Source organism: Equus asinus, chromosome 18 (assembly GCF_041296235.1).
Source record: "Equus asinus isolate D_3611 breed Donkey chromosome 18, EquAss-T2T_v2, whole genome shotgun sequence".
Taxonomy (NCBI): domain Eukaryota; kingdom Metazoa; phylum Chordata; class Mammalia; order Perissodactyla; family Equidae; genus Equus; species Equus asinus.
In genome coordinates, this window is record NC_091807.1 from 40,111,107 (window position 1) to 40,134,338 (window position 23,232).

At 56.7% G+C, this 23,232-nt stretch overlaps 2 protein-coding genes across 13 annotated transcripts in view; both read left to right on the forward strand.

The window, feature by feature from the left end:
* The window catches only part of TRPM2 (transient receptor potential cation channel subfamily M member 2), a 59,272-nt gene extending 54,459 nt beyond the window's left edge, over positions 1–4,813 (forward strand). For all 12 annotated transcript variants that reach the window (XM_044750913.2, XM_044750910.2, XM_044750912.2 and 9 more), the window contains 3 exons: positions 1,028–1,129; positions 2,721–2,837; positions 3,475–4,813. In XM_044750913.2, the coding sequence (XP_044606848.1) occupies positions 1,028–1,129; positions 2,721–2,837; positions 3,475–3,600 (345 nt within the window). In that variant the 3' untranslated portion in view covers positions 3,601–4,813. The remainder of the gene's footprint in view (positions 1–1,027; positions 1,130–2,720; positions 2,838–3,474) is intronic.
* Positions 4,814–12,284: 7,471 nt separating this feature from the next.
* Positions 12,285–15,494, forward strand: LRRC3 (leucine rich repeat containing 3). Its single transcript, XM_014830768.3, has 2 exons — positions 12,285–12,437; positions 13,168–15,494. The coding sequence occupies exon 2, from the start codon at positions 13,227–13,229 to the stop codon at positions 14,094–14,096; it is 870 nt and encodes a 289-aa protein (XP_014686254.1). The 5' UTR covers positions 12,285–12,437; positions 13,168–13,226; the 3' UTR covers positions 14,097–15,494.
* Positions 15,495–23,232: the final 7,738 nt, after the last annotated feature.

Consider the following 23,232-nt stretch of genomic DNA (forward strand, 5'->3'; position numbering starts at 1 on the left):
GGCAGGAGGGCTGTGTCACCAGCCAGGCGCTGGGCTGGCACGCAGTGTCTGGGACGTGGCCCTGTCCGGGGTCCTCTCCTCTGAGCCTGTTCCTCGGTACCCTGACGTTTACCCAACTCAGCAAGAAGCTGCCAGGTTTCTCTGACATCCACCCTGTGGCCCAGGGCTGCTCTGCTGGGGGTGGCATGTTAATGGGAGTGGGTGGGGTGTGGGGCAGTGGTGTCACCTCCGGTGTTCAGGCCCCACTGAGGATTCCAGGGCTCTGGGCAGCTCTTGCCCTTGCAGCTGTGACCCCGTGCCCTCAGCGAGGGGGCCCCGTCTGAGCCCAGGTCCGGCCCCTCTCCCTGAGAGTTCTTCTGCACGATTCAGGCTCCCTCAAGGGCCCTTTGTCGCTCCAGGCGGGACACTGGCCCCAGCCCTGGCGCGGTTCCTGCCGACGGGCATGTTCTGAGAAGTGTCCCTGTGCCCTGAGCCGGGCACTGAGGGGCCTCTGATGAGCCTGCACGGGTCCCCCTGCCACAGCGAGCGAGGGCTGAGGTGGGATGGACATGACGTGGACTGTGAGGGACTCAGTGACAAACAGGGTCCCCTAGATGGGTGAGGGACAGGGAGTGCAGGGTCTGTCTCCATGGGGCAGGTGGTGTCAGGAGCGACCGGGAGCCCCTTGTGCAGGCACAGAGTGAGAGATGGGGGCTGGGGACACAAACAAGCAATGAAGACACAACCCGCCGCTGTGGCCTGGGCGGTGGCGGTTAGGGCACTGGCTACCTTACTGGGAGCCTGAGAGAGGCGCTGGTGCCCGGCACATGGCTGCGCCTTTGGCCTGACACGCCCTGCTCTGTCGTGGGCTGACGTGGGCAGTGAGCTCTGGGCAATGTCACTCCAGCCCCGAGTCAGCCAGGCTGCCAGACGCTTGTCCGCCCACAGCTCCTGGGGGCTGGCCAGCTGCCTGCACCAGGCAGGTGGCCAGTGGAGGTGGGTCCCTGGATGGCCTTGCCCACTTGCGTCCAATTCCCTCTCTGCTCAGGGCTCCCGGGAACCAGGAGAGACGCTGCCCCGGAAGCTGAAGCAGGTGCTCCGGAGAGAGTTCTGGCCTTCCTTCGAGAGCTTGTTGACTCAGGGTGTGGAGGTAGGGTGGCCTGCCTGCTTTGCCCCCACCTGTGTGTCCTGAGCCCCCACGGTGTGCTGGTCACAAGGGCTGCAGGACGAGCAGGATGGGGCACAGGGAACCTGCTCCCAGCCCACATCCTGAAGCTCCTGGAGGGAGGAGCTGGGACCAGGGGGCGTGGCCGTGGCTCTGGGCGTCAGGCACCTGGCCGCCCTCTCTGTCCCGGTTTCTCCTCTCTAAGTCAAGGGGGAGGGCAAGGACCTTTGCTGCCTTCAGAGGTGGTGGCGGGTTGAAGGGGGTCCTGGTGTTCAGTCCCTCCTTTCCACCCGCGCTCCCTCTTGCCCTGCGCACAGCTGGGCACATGGGGACCCACAGCGTCTGTGCCTCCCAGGACACAGGAGGGGTTGCTCCCCACGCCCTGGAGAGAGATGCGCAGCTGGTCCCTAGTGCATTTGTCAGGCCTGTTTCTTTATTGAATCTTTTCTAAATTACAAAAGCAACATGTGTTTCCCAAAACACACCCAGAATGCAGAAGGGCAGTGGTGACAGTGACACCACGTCCACACTCACCCCCAGTGCTGCCAGGGGGACAGTGCCAGACACTTAGTTCACTTCTTCAGGCCCCGTGCCAGCTCCGTCTTCAGCTCTGTCTATACTCACACACGTGCCCGGTTTTTCAATAAAAACGGGCTACATGGTGCACAGTTCTCCATGACGTGCTTTTCACTTAATTTTCGATGGTCGTATTTTTAGGTCCATATTTACAAACTTACCTCACTCTTTTTCAAGACCGCATCATATTTCATGAACTACATAATATTTTGTGCCACGATTTGTTTAAATGGTGCCGTAGGTGGGCATCTAAGTTGCTACCACGCCTACTTTTGTCACATCTTAGGATGACACAGGCAATTGCTGAGCTGTATGGTTTTGACCTATGAACCAGCAGTTTTGTATGCTTTGTCCCGTGCATGCCTTGGGGACACCGCCATCTCTGTTTTCCTTACTTCGTAGAAAGAATTAGTCTATTTATTGAGGTGAAATCTGCATAACAGAAAATTAACCATTTCGAAGTGAGCAGTTCAGGGGCATTTAGTACATTGACAGTGCTGTGCGACCACCACCTCTGTCTGGCTCCAAAACATTCCCGTCACCCCAAGAGGAAACCTGGTACCCATCAGCATCACTCCCTCCCCTCCCCCAGCCCCTGGCAACCTCTAACCTGCCTTCTGTCTCTGGATTTGCCTGTTCTGGACATCTATCGTAAGTGGAATCATCCAGTAGGCGGCCTTCAGCGTCTGGCTTCCTTCACTTAGCGAGATGTTTGTGAGATCGCCACCCCTCTTTAATCCCGCTGAGCAGTGGAGGCGGGTCTGGATGCCAGGCCAGAGAGCAGGGGGAGATGGGTGAGGCTGTGGTCCCTGGCCACGTGTCAGTCAAGGCTGAAGGCCGTGTCGGGGAGCAGGCCGGATGGGGCAGGGAGAGACCCAGGCCAGGGCGCAGTGGACAGCTGTGCTCAGAGCGTCCCTGGGCTGGATGGAGCATGGGGAGACACGTGAGGACCCTTCTTCTGGAAGGAAGCTGGCGGGGCTCACCCTGCGCTGTCTCTCAGGTGTACAAGGGGTACGTGGACGACCCTCGGAACACGGACAACGCCTGGATCGAGACGGTGGCTGTCAGCATCCACTTCCCAGACCAGAGTGACGTGGAGCTGAAGAGGCTGAACTCTGTATGGGGCTCGGGTCTCAGGCTCCGAGGAGGGGGGAGACTTGGGGAGAGTGTGCTCTGGAGGGGCCCCGGGCCTGCAGGGAGGAGTCTGACTGGGACCAGAGAGTAGGGGCTGGGTCAGAGTCCTGCTTGGAGGGTACCAACGGGGGACCCAGGAGAGGCCAGAGGCACAAGCACACGGCTGGAGTGGAGTCAGGGCTGGACGGGCGCCCTGGGACGGGGTCCTCTGGGGGCCTCCAGGCTCATGTCCAAGGGAAGCTGGTTCACCCACCTTTGTGGGGAGACCGCCCCCCCATACATCACTCCTCATATCCCTAAGGGAGAACTGGAGCCAAAGAGGCTCAGGGGATAGACTTGGCTCATTTGCCGGCTGGGGCGCCTCAGAACACGGCTGCGCCCACTCTCTCCTCCTTCAAGGACATCGGGGCTTGGCAGGGTTTTCTGAGGGGCACCTGCAGTAGGTGTCCTGACCCCGCTTCCACAGCAGAGCAAAGTGAGCCAGCCACGGGCCTGACCTGGAGCGAGGGCCGAGGCTGGGGTCGTGCCCCTGCCGCCCCTCTGCAGTCCGGGCTTTGGGGTGTCTGGGTGGAGGTGGAGCCAGCCCAGGAGGGAGTCAGGATCTGCCCCTGTCCTTGCAGCACCTGCAGCCCTGCGACCCGGGGATGTCCGTCCGGTGGCAGGTCGTGGACAAGTGCATCCCGCTGTACGCCAACCACAAGACCATCCTCCAGAAGGTGGCCACTCTGTTCGGGGCTTACTATTGACCTCAGGGGCGGGCGAGGCCAGTCCGTCCAGGGGCCCCTCGGAGACGGGCTGCTCGTTCCTGGTGCTGGCCGCCCAAGGCTCACGCAGCCCTGGACCTCAGGCAGGCGAGGGGCTGCTGCCGGGACGCTGCATGATGTGGTTTGGGGACCTGCCACCCCTCACACCAGCTGGAGTCGTCGGCCAGACAAGCTCGTGAATGGAAGGCGCCAGGGCGCCCTGAGGGGAGAGCTGAGGCAGGCGACAGGCGGCCAGTCACACCGCAGTTCCTCAGAGCTGAGGTGGCCACTGGCAGCCCGCCAGCCATCGCTGCCTCTCCTGAGCAGGCTGGCAGCCTGTCAAGGGGCTGCGGGCCCCTGGCAGCCTTGACCCTTGGCTGGAGTTGCTCCCTCCTGGTCTTGTCATCCTGAGCAGCACGTCCACCACCAGTGGTGCAGGGGCCCACAGCCTGCATTTCCTGGACAGTTGGGGTTCCCCTGTGGCCTCCTCCTTGGGCTCAGGCCCCCCACATGGCCTCCACTCTGACCTAACTCGGACTCTCGCCTGGCTTGGGGCAGGGCAGTGAGGGAAGCCCAGTTCAGCGCCCCGGGCTTCCAGGGCTGCGCCCCTTCGCAGAGACGGGGTACTGAGCAAGCACAGGCCTGCTCCAGAGATGCAGAGGGTCTCTGCCTGTTCGCTGCCTCAGGCCCCAGGTGGGGTCCCCTACACCTGCACTCCCTGCCTCCCCTTCCTGTGAGCCTGGAGGGAGCAGATGGTGGGTGTGGACAGTGGGGGGCCACCGGGTTCAGTGTCGGTGACTCACAAGCCATCAGTGTAAACCGTCAGGAGTGAACCAGAAAATAAACAGAGTCACAGAGGTGTGCGGTGGTCACGGGGCTGTGGCTGGGCCACCGAAACCTCTCTCACCCCAGGGGCAGGCTTTCCGTGGCCTGTGGCTGTCTCTCCACGGACACCCTGCAGGCCCCTCAGGTCCAAACTCTCGATTTCCCTCTGACCCCCGACCCCCAGGCTCCGTCTTCTTCATCCTCCTAGATGAGCCCGCAACTGGGACTCAGCACCCTCGGGCCCTTGCCCCGCTCCCCCACCCTGCAGGTGCTCAGGCACTGGGGTAGGGGTGGGGGGCCTGGGTTTTTATCTGGAATCACATACCCAGCCAAGCCAGCCTTCAAGCCGAAGCACCAAATAAACATTTTAAAATAGTAAGGACACAGAAAATGTGTTACTCATGCGTCCTTTCTGAAAGAGTTTCTCAAAGATGAAGTACAGAAAAACAAAACGCACTGACTTAGTGGGCCGGGCTGCCACGACAGAGCACCGCAGGCGCGGCTTTAGCCGCAGACACGTGTCCTCTCAGTCCTGGGGGCTGGATGTACGCAACCAGGGTGCCACAGCGCTGGGTTCTGGAGGGAGCTCTCTTCCCACTTGTAGGGCCCCCCCTGCCGTGTCCTCACGCGGCCTGTGCTCGGCGTGCGTGGAGACGGAGGCTGCTCTCCTTCTCCTCTTATAAGGACACCGATCCTTCAGGGCTCCGCTTTCATGACCCCGTGTAACCTTACTTACTTCCTTAGAGGTCCCACCTCCAAACACAGCCCCACTGGGAGTTCGGGCTTCCACGTAGGAATTTTTGGGAGGGATGCAACCATTCAGTCCAGAACACAGACACACACACACACACACACACACACAGACTGAGCTCCGTGGATAGCAAGGGAACCACTAAATGTGCGGCTGAGTCTTGTAATTGTTGAGACACAATGTGAAAAGAAAATTGAATAGCTGAGAATTGAGTCCCAGCTGGTCTCACGGGAGCGCAGAGGAGACCCCGGGCCGGCCGAGCTCAGTGAAGGTCTTCCCTCGCTCAGGAGGAAGAAATGGATGCCGCCTAGATCCCTAGAAATGGAGGGAAATGTGGGCTGACAAATGCAGGCGGGGAGCCGAGTGCATTACGGCTTAGGGCGGCCACGCGAAGGACAGAGAGAGGAGTGACTTTAAACCACCAGGGGAATTAAACGAAACAACAACAAAATCAAGGAAAAAATATCCATCGAAGATGGTTAATGTGAAATAAAATGGCAGGAGATAGTCAAAACGTGTCGGTCATTATGTCATACATAAACTGTGATTCTCATATTGGGGTACGAAAAGGACACAACAAATTTCTCTTGTTTTCCGTACATTTTCCTATATCGGTCAAAACAAAAGAGACATTTAATAGCTGACAACATGGGGAGTCCCACTAGGCAGAAAGGAAGGTATGCAAACAGCTCCAGCAGATCAACAGAACTCAGGCTCAAGTGTGTCCTTCAGGGAACAGAGAGGAACCTTCGACTGGATAAAGGTATCACTCCATCGAGAAATAGTACTTTCGTCAACTGTTATCTCCCTAACGCCATAGCTTTTTAAAATACATGAAGCAAAATTGATAGAAATTCAAGGAGAAATCGGAAACTTCACAGTAATATTTGAGACCTCTCAGAAATCAAGAAATCAAAAAGCAAAAGGAAAATAGGGTGGAATTTGAATAACGTAGTCAACAAAGTTGGGGTCATTCTGTGTGTGTCTGTGGTGTGTGATTATGCATACAGGTGTGTGTGTATTTATATAAAAATATATATTATACATAGAAACGGCGTATAATTTACATATAGATTTGTTTACATATGCATTATGTGCTATATATTTATATGTGTGCAGTAAATTGTGTAACCCATAAATACAGACATGGCACATGATGAACATACTGTTCATAGTTACAGACTTCCTCTGTGTGTGTGACTTTGCACCCACCCAACGACAGCAACGAGAAGGCCCAGAGGACACACCTGGTTCTCAGACACACACAGGACAGTCACAAAAGCTGACTGCACACCACACCATCAAGGAGATCTCAGTGACTTTGTGAGGGCAGCCCATCACCGAGGCCACACGCTCTGGCCACAGCGTTAGAGCAACATTGGAACGTGGGAACGTGGCCGTACGCCAGGAGAGGACAGAAATACCTCTGGTGGTTCCAGGCGCTTGCACTTGGGACAGTGAGTGACCAGTCCCCGGACTAGCTTGCTGGGGCTGGGCGCTGCTGGTGATGCCACCCTCTGCCTTCCGCCCTCCCTGGAGAGGCTTCTGTCCTCTCTTTGGAGCCTCCTGCTTCGGAGGTGGGAGGACCAATGGGCAGCAGCTGTGCCTCTATGGGGACGGCAGACGCTGTCCCTGCGACTCTGGTCAGCGCTCGGTCCCAGGGCCATCCCCAGCTGCACGGGATTTGGGGCAAGCGAGGACCATGGGCTGGGATTGTCTAGGGAGGGCCATGGGGGCCGCCTGCGCCCTTCCCCGCCCCCCACCTCCCTCCTGCCCTTGATGTGCACCTTCAGTGGGGAGCGAGCGAACCAGAAGCCACACAGTGAGAGGATCCCATGTCCCACCCGGGGTGTGGCTGCAGAGTCTCAGGGGGAACAGTTATAACCTAAATGCATTTATTTAAAAGTCAAAAGACGGAAAGGAAATTAGCTAAGGTGATGACTCAAGAAGCTCAAAACCCAGCTACAACATAAATCCAGGGACTAAGGCAGGGACAAAGTCAGAATTTAACGAAGGAGGGAAAAATAAAGAATCGGCATTGGGGGCCGGCCCCATGGCCGAGTGGTTAAGTTCACACTTCGGTGGCCCAGGGTTTGGCCGGTTCAGATCCTGGGCGTGGACACGGCACTACTCATCAAGCCATGCTGAGGTGGTGTCCCACACAGAAGAACTAGAAGGACCCACAACTAGAATATACAACTATGTACTGGGGGGCTTCGCGGAGGAAAAAAAAAGATTGGCAACAGATGTTAGCTTAGGGCCAATCTTAAAAAAAAGAATCTGCAAGAAAAAATAGGGTCTTGAGAAAGACAACAAAATTGACAAAACTTGGATTTGTGAGATCTGGGGTGGCGGGAATGTGCAGGGAGAACCCCCAGAGGAGACGGATCTGGAAATGCCAGTGACAAACGAGAGATGTGGCGAAGGCGGCCATCCTCTTCCCGCAGGGAAACCGGCAGCCAGGGAGTGGAGGCAGTCTGGTTCTGACGGCCCAGGGAAGGACGCCAGGGGGGCGGGGCCCAAGCCCAGGGTGCTGCTCAGGGCTTCTTTTTGGTTTTCCAATCCGTCTTTCAAGATCAGGCAGAGAGAACCAGGAATTCAGGGAGATCCAGGAATTCAGGGAGATCCAGGAATTCAGAGAGATTGAGGAATTCCGGGAGCGTACAGGAAGGCTCAGTCTTGGCCAAAGCTGCTCAGGATAGTTTTGCCAAGGCCAACAATCCATCCATGAGGCCCTTTGGTGACCTTCGGGGTTCCCATGCAGCGAGCTGGCTCCCTCAGCTCCCCTCGGTCCTCTGCCTTTGTCCTGCTCCAGCCCCTGCCTGTGAGCTGGCTGCTCTCAATGCTGCCCAGTGGGCTGAGGTCCTGTCTGAGGGTCCCCTTGGCTGGGTGAGGGCAGGAGTGGGGGCAGTGTGGAGGCCGGGGCAGCAGAGGCCCGAGCCTGGCCCCATGGAAGGCCGGGTGGGAGAGCTGGTGGCCAGTGCACGGCCCAGAGGAAGGGCCGGCCAGGCCGCTCTGTGGTCCCTCTGTGGGGAGGGCAGCGTTCTGGCCTCAGCAGGAGGTTTTATTCATCTGCCTGATTTCATCCTGGCCCTTGTGGATGCTGCAGGCTCTGCTCCTCCACGCTGATCCCCAGGGACGTGCACACGGGCCTAGTCCGGCAAAACATCCTTCCTGGTGGGGAAGCAATTAACCAGCTGGAGCCTTGCATTATATCCCTGGGGCCATGAAGCCAGGATCCTGGGTGGATAAATGGTGAGATAATCAGAGCTCAATAACCGTCAGAAGGACAGCTGCAGTGGTCAGACCACGTGGCTGGGATGGCATTAGAAGGTTCCTGGTGCTTCTGAGAGCACAGGCTCACGGTCCGGAGTGGACAGTGGGCCAGCTCTCACCAGGCCCTGCGGCCTGGGCCTGGCCAGTGGCCAGCACCACCCCTTGGAGACTCTGATGTTATCACCTAGTGAGGCAGGCCAGCAACTATGAGGACCAGGAAGACACACCCACAAGTGCCCTGAATTGGTCCATCCATCCATCCACCCATCAGTGTGCACGTCATTGACACATGTAATCACCTGTGACGAGCAAACTGGTACAGCACATCACTGGTTTATTTTATTGAGGCTGAGCACACACTTAGTCACCAGCACTAATCTGCAGTGTGAGCAGCTTGACGGATTTCTTACTTATGTTAACGACCAGCACCCAGATCAAGGTGTAGAACATCCAGCCCCAGAAGCCCCCTTGTGCCCCATCCTGGTCACTGCCCTCCACCGTCATCGAATGTTGCCTGTTCTTGAATGTTCCATAAACAGAACCGCACAGCGTGAGCCCTGAGTGAACGGACCCTCTACTGTGCATAAAGTCTGCCGGTTCACCTGCATCCACACGGCAGTTTTTAGTGGTAACCACATTAGTGTGTTCAATGTAAATATTAAGAATATTCCATAATTTTTTGGCTCCCCTTTGGCGCCTCTTCAGTTTACCATAAGATAACACACCAGCAGCTTCATAGCTCAGATTATTTCAATCTCCTTGAAAGCTAGTTGACCGTTTAGAGCAGAAATAACACGGTATTGTGAGGTTCCTAGACACACGGACATAACCGTAGGACAAGAGCACAGGCCCGGAGCAGGTGCAGATCACCACTGCAGGGGTCTGAGGCTGCAGGCGAAGAGGTCTAACGTGACCTGATGGAAGACTGAGATGAGAGGTGAGAGCTGACACCGCACCTGTAAGCAGCCACTGAAACAACACAGCAGAGAGTTACAGCTCTGAGTCAACTAAGGAGAGAAAGTGGACCGAAAAAGACTCAATCTATAAGAAGGCAGGAAAAGAGGACAAGGGGACACGGTCGAGGGATATGGAAAAGAAATCAAGGAAGACAGACCAGAGCCCACGCAGCAACCACGCCTTTAAAGGAAAGCTGTCGAAGCTGGGATGCCGTCACGGGTAACACGCTGTAACCTAAACTGCCAGCCTTATTCAAGGGCACCGGTTTTCCCACTAATACCCTTGTCTATTCCAGGATCCCACATTGCATCTAGTTATTATTTCTTCTTAGTCTTTTCCAACCTGTAACAGTGATTCAGTCTTTTCTTGTTTTTTGTGGTCTTTTGAAGAGTATTTATCAGTCACTTTGTAAAATGTCTTTCACTTTCGGTGTGTTTGCAGTGCTCTCACAATTGGGATGAGATTGTGAATTTTTGGCAAGAATACCAGAGGAGTGATGCTGTGCTTTTTCTCAGTCTGTCGTACCAAGGGCTCCATGATGTCCATCTGTCTTTTACTGATGATATTAACCTTTGTCACAGAGGTAGGGTGATTTCTGCTGGGTTTCCCCCTATAAAGTTATTATTTTTCCCTTTGTAGTTAATAAATATATTGAGGAAGATACTTTGATGCTATGAAAATCCTGAAGGACGCTAAGTATGAGGACCCAGGAGGCTAAGAGTAAAGGGATGAAGGAAGACATCCCAAGCTAACCGAGTCAAGAGGAAGCTGGAGTGGCCATGTTAGTGTCAGACAGAGCAGAGTTCAAGGCAAAGAATCTGGGGATAAGGAGGGCCATTTCATAATGATAAAGCAGTCAATTAATCAAGAAGATATAATAATCTGAACATAGGGTATCAAAATGCACAAAGCAGAAACTGACAGAACTGCGAGGAGAAACAGACACATCCACAATTATAGTTAGAAACTTCAACATTCCTCTCTCGATAATTAACAGAGCAACAGACAGAAAATCAGCAACTATGTAGAATACTCGAATTGCACCATCAGCCGACTTGACCTCGCCAAAATTCATAGAGTGTCCCACTGAGCGACAGGAGAACACACATTTAAGTACACACATAACAATTATTAACATGGGCCATATTCTGGGCCATAAAATGAGTCTCAATAAACTTAAAAGGATCCAAAATATACAGAGTATGTTCTCTGACAACAAGGGAATTAAATCAGTAATCAAAAACAGAAAAATCTTTGGGAAATCCCCAAATATCTGGAAACTAACTAACATACTTCTAAACTCATGGATCAAAAAAGAAAAGAAAAGGCAAATTAGAAAGTATTTTAAAATTAATGGATATGAAAATACAACACATCAGAATTACTGGGATGCAGCTAAAGCAGGACTTGGAGGGAAATGTATAGCACTAAATGCCCATAGTAGAGAAGAAAGATCTCAAATCAGTGAGCTCAGCTTCTGTCTTAAGAAACCAGAAAAAGAATAGACAATTAAACCCAATGTAAGCAAAAGAAAAAATACAGATCAGAGAGGAAGTCAATGAAAAAAAAAAGGGAAAACAATAGAGAAATCAATGGAACCAACAACTGGTTCTTTGAGAATATCAATAAAATTGATGAACTTATATCCTGACTGACCAGTGAAAGAAAAGAGACACAAATTACCAACATCAGGAATTAGAGACATGACATCACTTCGTAGTCCATATTGAAAGAATAATAACAGAATATTATGAAGACCTTTATGCTGATAAATTCAACAACTTAAAATAAGTGGACAATTCCCTGGGAGATACAAACTACCAAATTCAGTCAAGGAAAAAAAATAACCTCAGAAGCTCTACCTCTATTAAATAACTCAACAACATATAAAAATGGTAACACACGCTGACACTAACCCTACAGTGCTCTGACACTGTGGACCAGTGCTTGCGTGGTGACCAGGATAGGGGTGGGGGGAATACAAAGGCAGAAACTTGGGGTATTTACTACGCTGATTGTAGTGAGGCTTTCACGGGTGTACGCAAATACCAAAATGCATCAGATTTAAATATGTGGTTTATCGCATATCAATGACACCACAATAAAACTGTTACAAAGCCCTAGGGATGGCTCAGGTCAAGTGAAGTGCCCCCACCCCCACATTCCCTTCCCTCCTTGGGATGCCCACGCACGGACCCTAAGACACAGGAGGGTGGGGTATGGGGTAGAAGCCGGACCCGACACAGGTGGGCGGACACCACTCCCACTAACCAGCTCTGGAGGCCGCTGGCGTTAGGCCTGAGAGGGACTCAGAGCAGGGGCTTCGCAGCGACGCCAGCCCCAGGAGGGGATCCCCCAGCACCAGGCCGGGGCCGGATGGGGCGGGGCAGGGGCGGGGCTCTGAGGCTTCACCGCCCCGCCCGCCCTCAGACCACGCCCACAGCCCCTGACAATCACACCTCTCCTCCGTCTGAAAGCCCCGCCCAGCCCCGCCCACGACGTCCTCTCAGGCCCCGCCCCCATCCCAAGCCCCGCCCCGCCTTGCCTCTACCGCCTCGACTAGGCACCTTCCCTCGCCCTCCCTCTCTGAGTCGTCCTGGCCCCGCCCCGCCTTTGACCCGGCCCAGGCCCCGCCCCTCAATTCTCCGGCCTGGCGTCATCCTGGCCCCGCCTCTGACCAGGCCCCGCCCCTCACTCTCAGGCCTCTCGTCATCCTGGCCCCGCCCCTCACGTTTCTCCAGGCCCCGCCCCTCGCCTTCAGGCCCGGCTCCATCCTGGCCCCGCCCCTGCCCCAGGCCCCGCCCCACCCGACAGGCCCGCCCCTCGGCCCGGCCCCGCCCCTGCCCCGCCCCTCGCCCAGGCCCCGCCCCTTTCCAGCCCCGCCCCGCGGAGCGCAGGCCGAGCCGCGTGTGTCCCAGCCGCGGACTTGGGCGCAGGCTCCCGGGTCGCTGCCGCGCACGGGTGTGGCTCCGGGTCGGGCTCCGAGCGTGAGAGAGCCTCTTGCAGAGCAGCCACGGTACTCGGCCTACAGGTAAAGCCACCGCCCCGCCCGGGAGCCTGGACACCCCCGCCCCCGTCCATCCCCCGCCCGCGGGTCCCGGGGTCCCGGGGTCCGATCCCCGCCCGCGAGGCCCCGCGCGGCCCCGCCGCCCCACGCCCCAGCGCGGGCCGCGCGCCCAGCGCTTGGCTTTTCTCTTTTCTCGTTTTCCTTCTTTTTCAAACATAATGGAGATAAAAGGCGCCGACCCCGGTGCCGGTGCCAGGTGGTTTGTTCCTATCAGGGCCGATGGAGAAGAGCTTTATTTATTACTTAATTTTTAAGGGTTGTGAAAATTAGCAAAGTGCTCAGCTCCTGACAACAGCCCAGCCCCCGCGGAGACAAGCCGCCCTCCGGGTCCTATTCCTACCCACTGGGTCCGTCTCTGCAGCCCGGTCTTCCTGGTTTCCAGCCCCAAGGAGCTCAGAAGGGTGGACCCTAGTCCAGCCGTCACCCCCGTGATGTCCAGGCCCTGGTCCCCTGGGTGTGCAGTGGGTGTGTCCAGGGCGGGGTGGCCGGGTTCTGGACCACTTAGCTCCAAGCCTGCCCCCTGCCCAGCGGTCAGCACGACCCCGTCCTTGCTCTTCTGGGTGGTGTTGGGAGACTCCGGAAATAAGTTACAGAGACCCCCACTGGTCAGATGCTTCAGTTTGCTTGTGACATCTCCTCAAAGTCAAAGTGTGCTGGACCACGGTGGACAATGCTGATTGCTCTTCTCTTTCAGAACTGAAAGAGAACAGTCTTTCCTGGCACATAAGGAGCGAGAGTTTATGTCTTTGTCGGATGGTCACTTGCACAGTGGCGCCGGGGAGTGGGGAAGAGCAGAGATCTGCAGCACTGAGCCAGAGGGGCGTGCCCTCTGTCCCCACACGCAGTCAGATGGGCCCCATGGGCAGGCAGAGCCCCTCGTCCCTGCCGGTCCCCACAGGGGGGTCTTGCCTCCTCCTCCTCTTCTGCCTGCGGTTGGGTGCTTCCTGCCCGCAGAGCTGCCAGTGCCCTGACCACGCTGGGGCTGTGGCCGTCCACTGCAGCGCGAGGGGCCTGCAGGAGATCCCCAAGGACATCCCCACCGACGCTGTGCTCCTGAAGCTCGATGCCAACAAAATTGCCCGCATCCCTAACGGAGCTTTCCAGCACCTGAACCAACTGAGAGAGCTGGACTTGTCTCAGAATGCCATCGAGACCATCGGCCCTGCTGCCTTCTCGGGTCTGGCTGGGGGCCTGCGGCTGCTGGACCTGTCTCATAATCGCATCCGGAGGATTCCGAAGGACGCCCTGGGCAAGCTCAGCGCCAAGATCCGCCTGTCCCACAACCCGCTGCACTGCGAATGTGCCCTGCAGGAGGCCCTATGGGAGCTGAAGCTGGACCCGGACTCGGTGGACGAGATCGCCTGCCACACCTCGGTGCAGGAGGAATACGTGGGGAAGCCGCTGATCCAGGCTCTGGACTCCGGCGTCAGCTTCTGCAGCATCCACCACAAGACCACGGATGTGGCCATGCTGGTCACCATGTTCGGCTGGTTTGCCATGGTGATCACCTATGTTGTATACTACGTGCGCCAGAACCAGGAGGACGCCAGGAGGCACTTGGAGTACCTCAAGTCCCTGCCCAGTGCCCCCGCGTCCAAGGACCCCGTCGGCCCCGTGCCCTAGTGCCCGCTGGCTCGAGCAGACCGCAGCCCACCTGTCTCCCGTCACTTTGGTAGCAGGTGGTGGCTGACTCGTGCTTCTGAGACCCCCGGCGAGGTGGGTCATCACAGCTGTTTCTGCGCAGTGCTTCCCTCTTCAGAGCACTCTCCCGTGTTGCGTTCAGTCACTGCCACTTCCTTCAGGTCAGGTAACGAGGAAACCGGAGCTTAGAGACACGGAGTGACCTGCCCACTGTGACACAGTCAGGAAAGATCCAGCTGGGACTTAAAACCAGCCCGCCTGTTAACGATGTTCGGTGGCCCTTCCGCTCTGCAGGCCTCTCCTGTGTGGTACCCAGAGGACGTGACAGCGTTCAGAGAAGAAAGAGCTCGTGCCCGCAAGTGCGCGTACCCCAACAGCGGTCTAGGGTGCAGAGCGCTCTGTTGAAGGCACAGGTCGTCCCACCGTGCGGAACGGAGTCACCTCGTTTCCCTTATATTTCCTGAACACTTTTGACCACGGAACTCTCTCCAGAGGGAAGTGGGAGAGACCAGGTGTTTCGAGGGAGGTACGTGAAAGGCGCAGCTCAAACTTACCTTGGAACAGGTTTGTTTGTTCTCAGAATGTTTGTGAAGAGGAACACCTGTACCAAAATTTCGGTCCAGTCAGAGGGAAAGACCCCAAACCCAAAAACCAAAAAACCCTGGAGAGGAACCCGAGAAAGGCCCAGAGTGGACCATCCCAGGGGCAGTCAGCAAGCACACAACATGGCCCTGCCCCGCTTCCTGCCTCGCCATCTGGACCATGTTGGTGGGCAGGCCGTCACCTTGGATCGCTACTGTGCCTTGTTTTTCCATCCACTGAGACCTAAAGACCTCTCCAAGGACAGGAGGACCGCTGTTCCATGTTTCAAGGCCAATCAGCGGGGTGCTCCCTTTCTCCAGCAACCGGAACTCCTCTCTCTCTCTCTCTCTCTCCCCTCCTCGCTCCCCCTTTTCACCTTTGCTGCCAGGAATCTCAGAGCTAATTTAGTGCTCGGTTTTCTTACCCGTATTATTTCATGTTCAGGGTAGACGTTACCTCCACCTATATAACTCTGATCCATCTTTCCAATCTTATTTTTTACTAAAAAACCTTTTTGTATGAGTGTTTATATTTTAAACGACTTCAGATATTTTTAGGGGGAAGCAAATAGGGATAAACTACTTATGAACTTAAGGTGTGAAAGATGGACGCCCTAGATGCTTAGACAGGATTAGAAGTGGCGGTTGGTCTTTGCACAGCCTCGTGTGACTTGAAGTGAGGAGCGGGGTCATGCGGACGTGTTGACTCAGACGCAGCAGCTGAGGCAGAGCCCCGAGAGGCTCGTTCGAACAGAGTGGTGCCTTTTCAGTTATGGTGCATTAAAGAGAAACGACCAGCAGATTCCCAGTACTCTCCCACTCCCAAACGCCCCACGCCTGTGTTCATGGGGCAGGGGCCGGTGTGCACAGCCTGCGCGGTGTGAACAGGGGGCCCTGTGCTGTGACGTGCAGGGTGGCACTTTTCTGCCCGCCGCCTAGATCAGGAGGCGGAGTGGGAGGCCTGGCTCAGGTGCCGCGGTCGAGGCCCACCTCGCCGCCTCCCATGGCTCGCGCTCCTTCCGAATGGTACCAGTCCGCAGGAAGCCGACGGCCCCGCCCGCTTTCCATGAGCACTGAATCCAAGCGGCCAGTCTTAGTGTTGCTCCCCTTGTGTGAGCAGAAGTGCGGCTGCTGGCTGACCAGCAGGACACAGGCTCCTTGGGTGATTTGGGTCCCCCTTCCCCTTCCATCCCAGGGCGCAGACAGCGGGGAGAGGGCCCCACAACACAAGAGGCTTGCCGCCTGGTGGGTTTGCGCGATGGACGTGACACTGGCTCAGGGGAAGAGAGTGGACCGAGGCCGGGTGGGATTGTCAGGGTCTTGCCACTGCTGCTCACGTCCTGTGGGGGCTAGACGGCCTCAGCACTTTGGGGGGCCTTCTTTGCTGCCAGGAACCTCTTCTTTTGCTCTTACGCCAGAATCAGCCCTGAGCCTGCTGCCCCCCAAACGTGGCTCTTCACGGGGTCCACAGGGGCCCAGTGGGGTGGGGCTTCTTCCCTCCCTGCCCCCTGCTGGGCCCCGGCCCACCGCCCACCTTCCCGTCGGTGCTGGCCTGCCGGGCTCCTGTCCTGCCCCTGCTGGGAAGAGGAGGTGGGTGAGGACCCCGGAGCACACCAAAGGGGCTGCTCCCTCTCCTCCTGAGCCCGGAGCACTCCTGCCCTTCTGGGCTCCCCGCCCCTCGTGGAGTATCCCAGGGGAGGATACCTCCCTCCAAGGACGATCTCCAGGACCCCAACTCCAGGACCCCGAAGCTCCTTCCTGCTCATGGGTACTCCCACCCCTGGTGCCTGGGAGCCCTCGGCTCTCCCTGGGTGCAGCCCTCCCCTCCCCTCCCCTCAAGGGACCCCTTAAGATGACGCCCTGCCTGGGCCCACCCTGTCCCTTGCTGCCATATGCGAGTGCAGGCCCCTGGACGCCCCTGTGGACCCTCGGGCTCACTCTGCTACCCACCCCACTGATGGGCCTTTGACCTCATCTTAAATCTGCAGAGGCCGGGGTCAAGCCGGCCCCATCGAGGGAGCAGTGTTGACAGTGGTGGGGACATGACAGAGGGGGTGCCTCAGTCGGTCTGTCCAAGTTGGGGGGCAGTGGGATCACAGCCTTTGTGGGACATGGGGGACCCCCGGCTCTCATTGCCGTCCAGGTAAGGGGCCCTCAGAGAGCTCCCTGTGCATGGCCCCCCTTAGCCCCATCTGCAGAGCCCCTTTTACCAAGAGAGGTAGCACTTCCCAGGGGTGGGGGGTTAGGGGGATGATTTGGGGGTTCCTCACAGGACATGGGTGGAGCGACCAGATTGGCCCTGGCAGCCAACCCCTCAGGGTGGTGGCTAGGTCTCTCTTCCTTCCCACGGGAGTTGGTGGGGGGTCTTGCTTCTAGGGACAGAGGGGAGGGGAGGGGCAATGAGCGGCTCATGGGGCCCCCCAGAGCCCGCTCTCCCTACCCAGCGCCTCTGAGACTTCCTGCTCCCTTGGTCCCTGGCCCCACCATGGATGCTCCTCACGGAACCAGAGCCCACCCCTGCCCCTGCCCCTAGGAGGGGGTGCCCGGTGCTCACAGCTTTCTGACACCCCAGCCTCCCGACACCCCAGCCTCCCTTCCCTGGTGGGCTTCGGGGCCCCCAGATGCCCGGTTACACTGAGCTCTAAGACGGGCCGGCGCACTCTCCATCAGATGGGGGTCTGGAGTGGGGCTGGGCCGGCATGAACAGCTCCTCCCAGATGGTCCGCAGGATGCTGGGGCGTCAGCAAAGCCAGGGCAGGAAGGCGAGGAGCCACCTTCCTGGGAACCCTGGGCAGAGAGGTGGGCCCGGGCCCCGAGCACTCCTGGGCGCCCCCCGTGGTGGGCGCTGTGCACTGCCCTGCCCCTCCTGGCTTGCCTTCTGGACTGCACTGCCCAGGCCGCCTTGTAGCCCATTCTTGACAGATGCATTTGCATGAGACTTTGATCCCAGACTGAATTTATGTGAGGAGGAGGCAGGGCCGCTGGTGCAGACTGTGGTGGAGGTGGAATGTTCTGGACTTGGGGCAGCTCCCGGCCATGGCAGGAGCCTGGGGTGGTATCTGGAGTCACCTTTCCTGGAAGCTGGGTCTCGAGTCTGATTCTACTGTCGTTCCCACTGACTCTGGTCCTTCACTAAACCTCTGGGCGTGAATGAGCTGGAGTGGATTCTGTTGTCTGTGTCTCTGCGGCCCCGCGCGGCCCAGACGCCCCTTCCGTTGCTGCAGCCTGGCCTGCAGCAGAGCTGCCAGCCCTATGAGCCCGGAGCCCTGCGAGCCCACAGCGTGGGGGACCCGGGTCAGGGACGGGGTGCACTGGTGCTGGAGCTGGCTTGCACTGTCTAGAGATGGCTGATGGTTACATTTTGAGGACTTTTCTGAGCCAGCTGACATCATGGCATCCCTGGAGAGAGTTCACCTCTAGGCAGTGGACAGCCAATAAAACCAGGCCCTGCTCTCCAGCCCCGCTGCTGGGAAAACCTTTCAATCCTACTGCCTCCTAGGCTCGGGCAAGGGTCACCTGAGACCACCACAGTCAGGAGTGAAGCGCTGAGCCTGTGTCGGGACAGGTCCTCTGTGTGGTCAGAGGCCCCAGGCCCAGCCTGAGCTGTTTCCCAAGGGCCACGAACGGCCTCTCCACCTTCCGCCAGCTGCCTGGTATCCCCCACAGCACTGCCCCACTCCAGGCCCGGGCCTGCTCTGGGATCCCGGGTGCCCGCCTGTCCCTGCCTGCCTGCTGCTCCCCGCCGCCGTGGCCAGGTCACGTGTGTCCTCCGGGACGGCCTGGTGCTTCCCCCTGCTTCCTGCGCCCGCCCTGCCCCTCAGCTCCCAGGGTGGGAGGGAGTCTCTCCACCTGCAGCCACTCCCACCCACCTCCCCACGGCTCTCACACACGTGCTCCACCACACGTGTCACTGTGCACACAAGTTCACGCGCTCAGTCCTGCACCCACGTGTGCACGCACGCACATCCTCATGCACAGGTACACGTGCTTTCTCACAAACGTGCACACGCATACTTCCACACACACACCAGGCAGACTCACTCACGCACTCGCCTTGCACTCACACACGCTCACGCAGGGCCATGCACTGCACACTCGGACACACGCCCCCACTGGCAGGTGCCCCCACTGGCAGGTGTCCCCACGTGCGCACACACACTCACTCATCATTTCTCCCCCTGCCCAAGGGAGGCCTCGGGGCCCTCTCAGCCTCGCCCACCACAGGCTGGCAGAGAGGGAGGGCCTCCAGGGCAGGTGGCAGGGGCTCCACACGCGCTAGGCTGGGTGCGGGCTGGCATGAGGAGGAGGGGACCGTTGGAAGGGAAGGCTGTTCCGGGCAGGCACTTTGGAGCTGCCTGGGGAAGGGGCTCTGGATGGGAGTGCGGCCCAGAAGTGGCGGGAGCAGAGGTCGAGCTGCATATGGAAGGGAGGGGCCGAGGACGAGGAGGGGACTCGAGGCTCAGTGGTGGCCAAGCCTGCAGCCCATGGGAACTGGGCACAGAGGCCAGCTCTCAGGCCTCCGGGCGGGCCCAGGGCAGGCCGCCCACTGGGAAGGGGGCAGTGGCCACGAAGTCCATGTATAGCAGCCCTGCCGGCCGGGCTTGCTCATGAGGGTGCCTCGGCTAATTCTCACAGCGGCCTGGCGGGGTCGGGGATATTTCTATTTTCAGACAAGAAGCCGGAGATTCCAGGATGCAGAGGGGAGAAATGACGAGCTCAGGAGGCGGCTTGTTTGGGGCAGAGCTGGGCTGGAATCCGGGCCTTCTGACGCCCAGGCCTGGAAATTCTCACTCCGGGAAACGCTGGCCCTGGAGTGTTGTCAAAACAAAGAGGCTTTAATCTGGTTTAGCACCAGATTGAACGGCCAGCACGCAAGGCAGAACGGAGCCCGGGATCTCGGTCCTGTGCCTGCAGCAGCCTTGCTGGCCGGCAGCGGAGATGCCCATGCTGGGAGCCGCGTGCCTGGGGTCTGCATCTGTAACCATGGCAACCACATTGACCGGGAAGGGAGCGGGCACAGGTTGGCTGCCAGGCCTGGCAACCAGGTGCTGCGGGCAGTGTTGGCTGTCCGAAGCAGCCACGTGCCTGCCTGGTGCTCTGTGCAAAGGGAGGTGGTGAGACAGCGTCTCAGAGCGACAAGCCCACGAGGCTGAACTTCCCTGTGAGCCCAGCTCCTCTTGGAGAGGAGGGAGCTTTCAGAGGAAGGGCCACAGAGGCAGCGAGCAGAGGGAGAAACAGCCAGGGGGTGGATGGAGTGTGGCCATCAGGCTAGGAAGCCGATTGATTCTGGAGGTGACGTTAGTAGCCACCTCTTACAGATGGGGAAACTGAGGCACAGAGAGGTTAGATGACCTGCCCAAGGTTATGCGAGCTGGTGAATGCCCAGCTGGGGGGTGACCAGGCTGCCAGGCAGCAGTGGATGGCAGACAGATGTCCAGTGGCCGTCCACGAAGCCTCAGCCTCTGGGCAGTGACATCGGAGCAGTAAGGATGCAGAGAGAATCCCAAAGGACAGAGAGTGCATTTATTTAAAGACGCAGTGACAGCACATTCACCCAACTTGTGACCGTGGCAGTGTAGCTCCCAAGGCAGAGCTGGGGGACCAACTTGTCACCTGGTTGCTGAAAGTCTCATTGTTATCAAGTCATACCAACTCCCAGTGCCCACTGGCCAGGGGGTCAGTGACAGAAGGTCAGTGACAAGGCCCCAGAGGTGTCTCTGAGCAGCGGTTGCCTCTGCGCTGGACTTCCAGAGGGGCCTGTTGTCTGAGCCCGTGAGCAGTGTGGGCATCTAAGGCCAGGCTGGAGGCCCCTGGCACAGCTCTGAGGCACTGCCCCTGCCATCCCCACGGCTGAGCTGGAGGTGGCTCCTTCGGAGGGTCATCTTCTCTCCTGCTCCCCAGAGCCCTCAGCACCCCGCTGTCTTGTGCTCAGCGGGCACCCCCTCTGTGAGGTCTTCTGGGCTCAGCCAGGGTGGGCCGGGCTTGGCCAGCAGGGCTGGGTCCTGTGGTCTCTCTGCAGGGCAGTCACCGCCCAAGTTGGTGGTGTTAGTTGTGTTGACCAGAGGGTGGCCCTGGGTGTGGTCAGTCGGACCCAGCTCCCTGCCAGGCTCCCCGTGCTTTGTGGTCTCTGCATACCGCTCACAGGAGTCACTGGATCATGGGCTCGGAATGGACGCCAAACCTCCTGTCCTTGCCCTGGGCTGAGAAGTCACCTTCGAATCAGAGCTTGTCAGTCTGGATGTCACAATAATTAGAACACCAAAACTGAAGTTTTCCGAGCCAGTAACTTGCATCACTGTCGCAAACAGAGAGGAATGGCTTCGTTCCAATTTTAACTGTTTAGCATTCCCATGAGAAGGACCCAGGCAGGTCCGGGTCACCGCAGCCCTGCCGGGAACGCCTGCTGTGGGGATGGTGCACCTCGTCAGAATTTAAGTCTGTTTTCCATCGTTTGGATTTCTTCTGCTGTGAATGTTTGCCCACGCCCTTCGCTCCTATTCCCCGGGGGGCACTGTGTCTGTATTAGTTTGTAAAACTCCTTCAGACCCCAAGTACTGAGCATTCGAACAGATCAACCCAATAGCTTCCAATAGCTTCATCAGTTTGTGCTGGTATTTCAACTTTCCTTATGTGTATTTTTAAAAAATATAACATTATATATTCAACAAGTACATAACACCATATACATGTGTATACTATATAGTTGTGTAGATACAAATACGTAACACCGTATACTGACACACACGCATATCTCTTCCCTTTACATTTACTTCATTTACTTCCTTTCGTCTATTTCCATTGTTTTTTACCTTTAGAAAGTTTCCCCCCAAATAGGAAAAAAAGTTCTATTCTAGAATCTTTTCATTTCCAACATCTGTAACCTTAACTTTTCAGAATTATGCCAATACCAGATTGAATTGTTTAATTCTAGTATAATTTAATACCTGGAGGCCAAGTTTTCCCTCAACTTTTCAAAGTATTCTTGCCTATTAATTCTTTGAGATGCTCTTGCAAGTTGCTTCATTAATTAAAAAGGACAACTTTGGGATTTTGATTGGAATTGCATAAAAACTGCATAGTAACTTGGGAAATTTTGAGAATGTTAGGATATTAATTTGAGGGTTTGTCCAGATCTTTGTCTGTCTCCTGCACTCTGATTTTGCGGTTTCCTTAGAGTTTATTTCTGAGGAGTTTAGGCAGCTTTAACCAGGTAGTTTGTGCCTGGGAGACTGTCAGTCTTTGCAGACGTTGTCACTCTGTCGGCTGGGAAACTTGAGGGATGAAACTGAACACAGCTCTGTCCTCTCCCACCACCCCAGGACAGCACCCGCCTGGCTCTCAGCTCTTGGGGAACAGAAAGAGCTCCAGGATGCCAGGCAGGAGGGTCTCAGCTGTTCCATGAGGTAGAAGTGGGGAGGAGTCAAGACCCCTGGGAATGGTTGGCAAAATAGTGGCCCTCAAAGACATCCACCTCCTAGTCCCCAGAACCTGGGAATACATCAGGCGCCATAGCAAGGGGGACTTATGGTCACTAATCAGCTGACTCTGGGAAAGGGACGTTATCCTGCGTTATCCAAGTGGGCCCAGTGCAGCCACTGGGGTTGTTATAGGTGGAAGAGGGAGGCAGAAGAGAGAGATCCAGAAAGAGGGCAGAATGATAAAGGATTGACCGCCCATTTCTGACTTTGAAGAAGGAAGAGGGGCCATGAGCCAAAGAATGTGGTGTCTCTAGAAGCTGGAAAACGCAGGAAACAGATTCTCCTCTGGAGCCTCCAGAAGGAACCAGCCCTGCCAGCACCTTGATTTTGGCCCAGTGAGGCCCGGATGGGGCTTCTGATCTCCAGAACTGTGAGAACACATTTCTGCTGTTTTAAGCCACTATGTGTGTGATACTTTGTTACAGTGGCCACAGGAAACTGGTACATGGGACCCCATCTGTTGCTTTGTGGCCACGGCAGGTGGTGCTTGTCTGTCTGCACTCTGCTGCCCTCTCTCCACGGAAATGAGGCAGGACAATCGGGCTCAGATCCCCTTACGCGAGTTTATTGGTCAACTGAACTCACAAAACTCTCTTACTGTTTTGTCAACTTAAAAAGCAAACTTGCCTGTTATTTTACCCTTAAAATGGGTTTATTTGAGACTAGCCAAAAGAATTGCAGTTTGAGATATGCATGAAATGGTGAACCAGAGGCAAATCCAGAGAACAAACGAGGAAGCTGCTTTTAGAGAGAAAGGGGGAGAGGCAAGGGCTGTTCTAAAGGAAAGTCCATTGGGGGAAAGTAGCAGTTCAGGGCAGCAATGGCTTCTCATTGGCTGGGCTGTGGGGTTTCTCATTGGCTGGGCTGTGGGGTTTCTCATTGGCTGGGCTGTGGGGTTTCTCATTGGCTGAGCTGTGGGGTTTCTCATTGGCTGGGCTGCAGGGTTTCTCATTGGCTGAGCTGTGGGGTTTCTCATTGGCTGGACTGTTGCTGGGTGGGGAGAGAAGTCTTCCTCCAGTAGTAAAGTAGCTGTTTTTCCAGTGGGAGATGCAAAGTGCA

Excerpts from the sequence above, each read along its gene's own strand:
- LRRC3 (XM_014830768.3), top strand. The coding sequence starts at position 13,227 with ATGGTCACTTGCACAGTGGCGCCGGGGAGTGGGGAAGAGCAGAGATCT.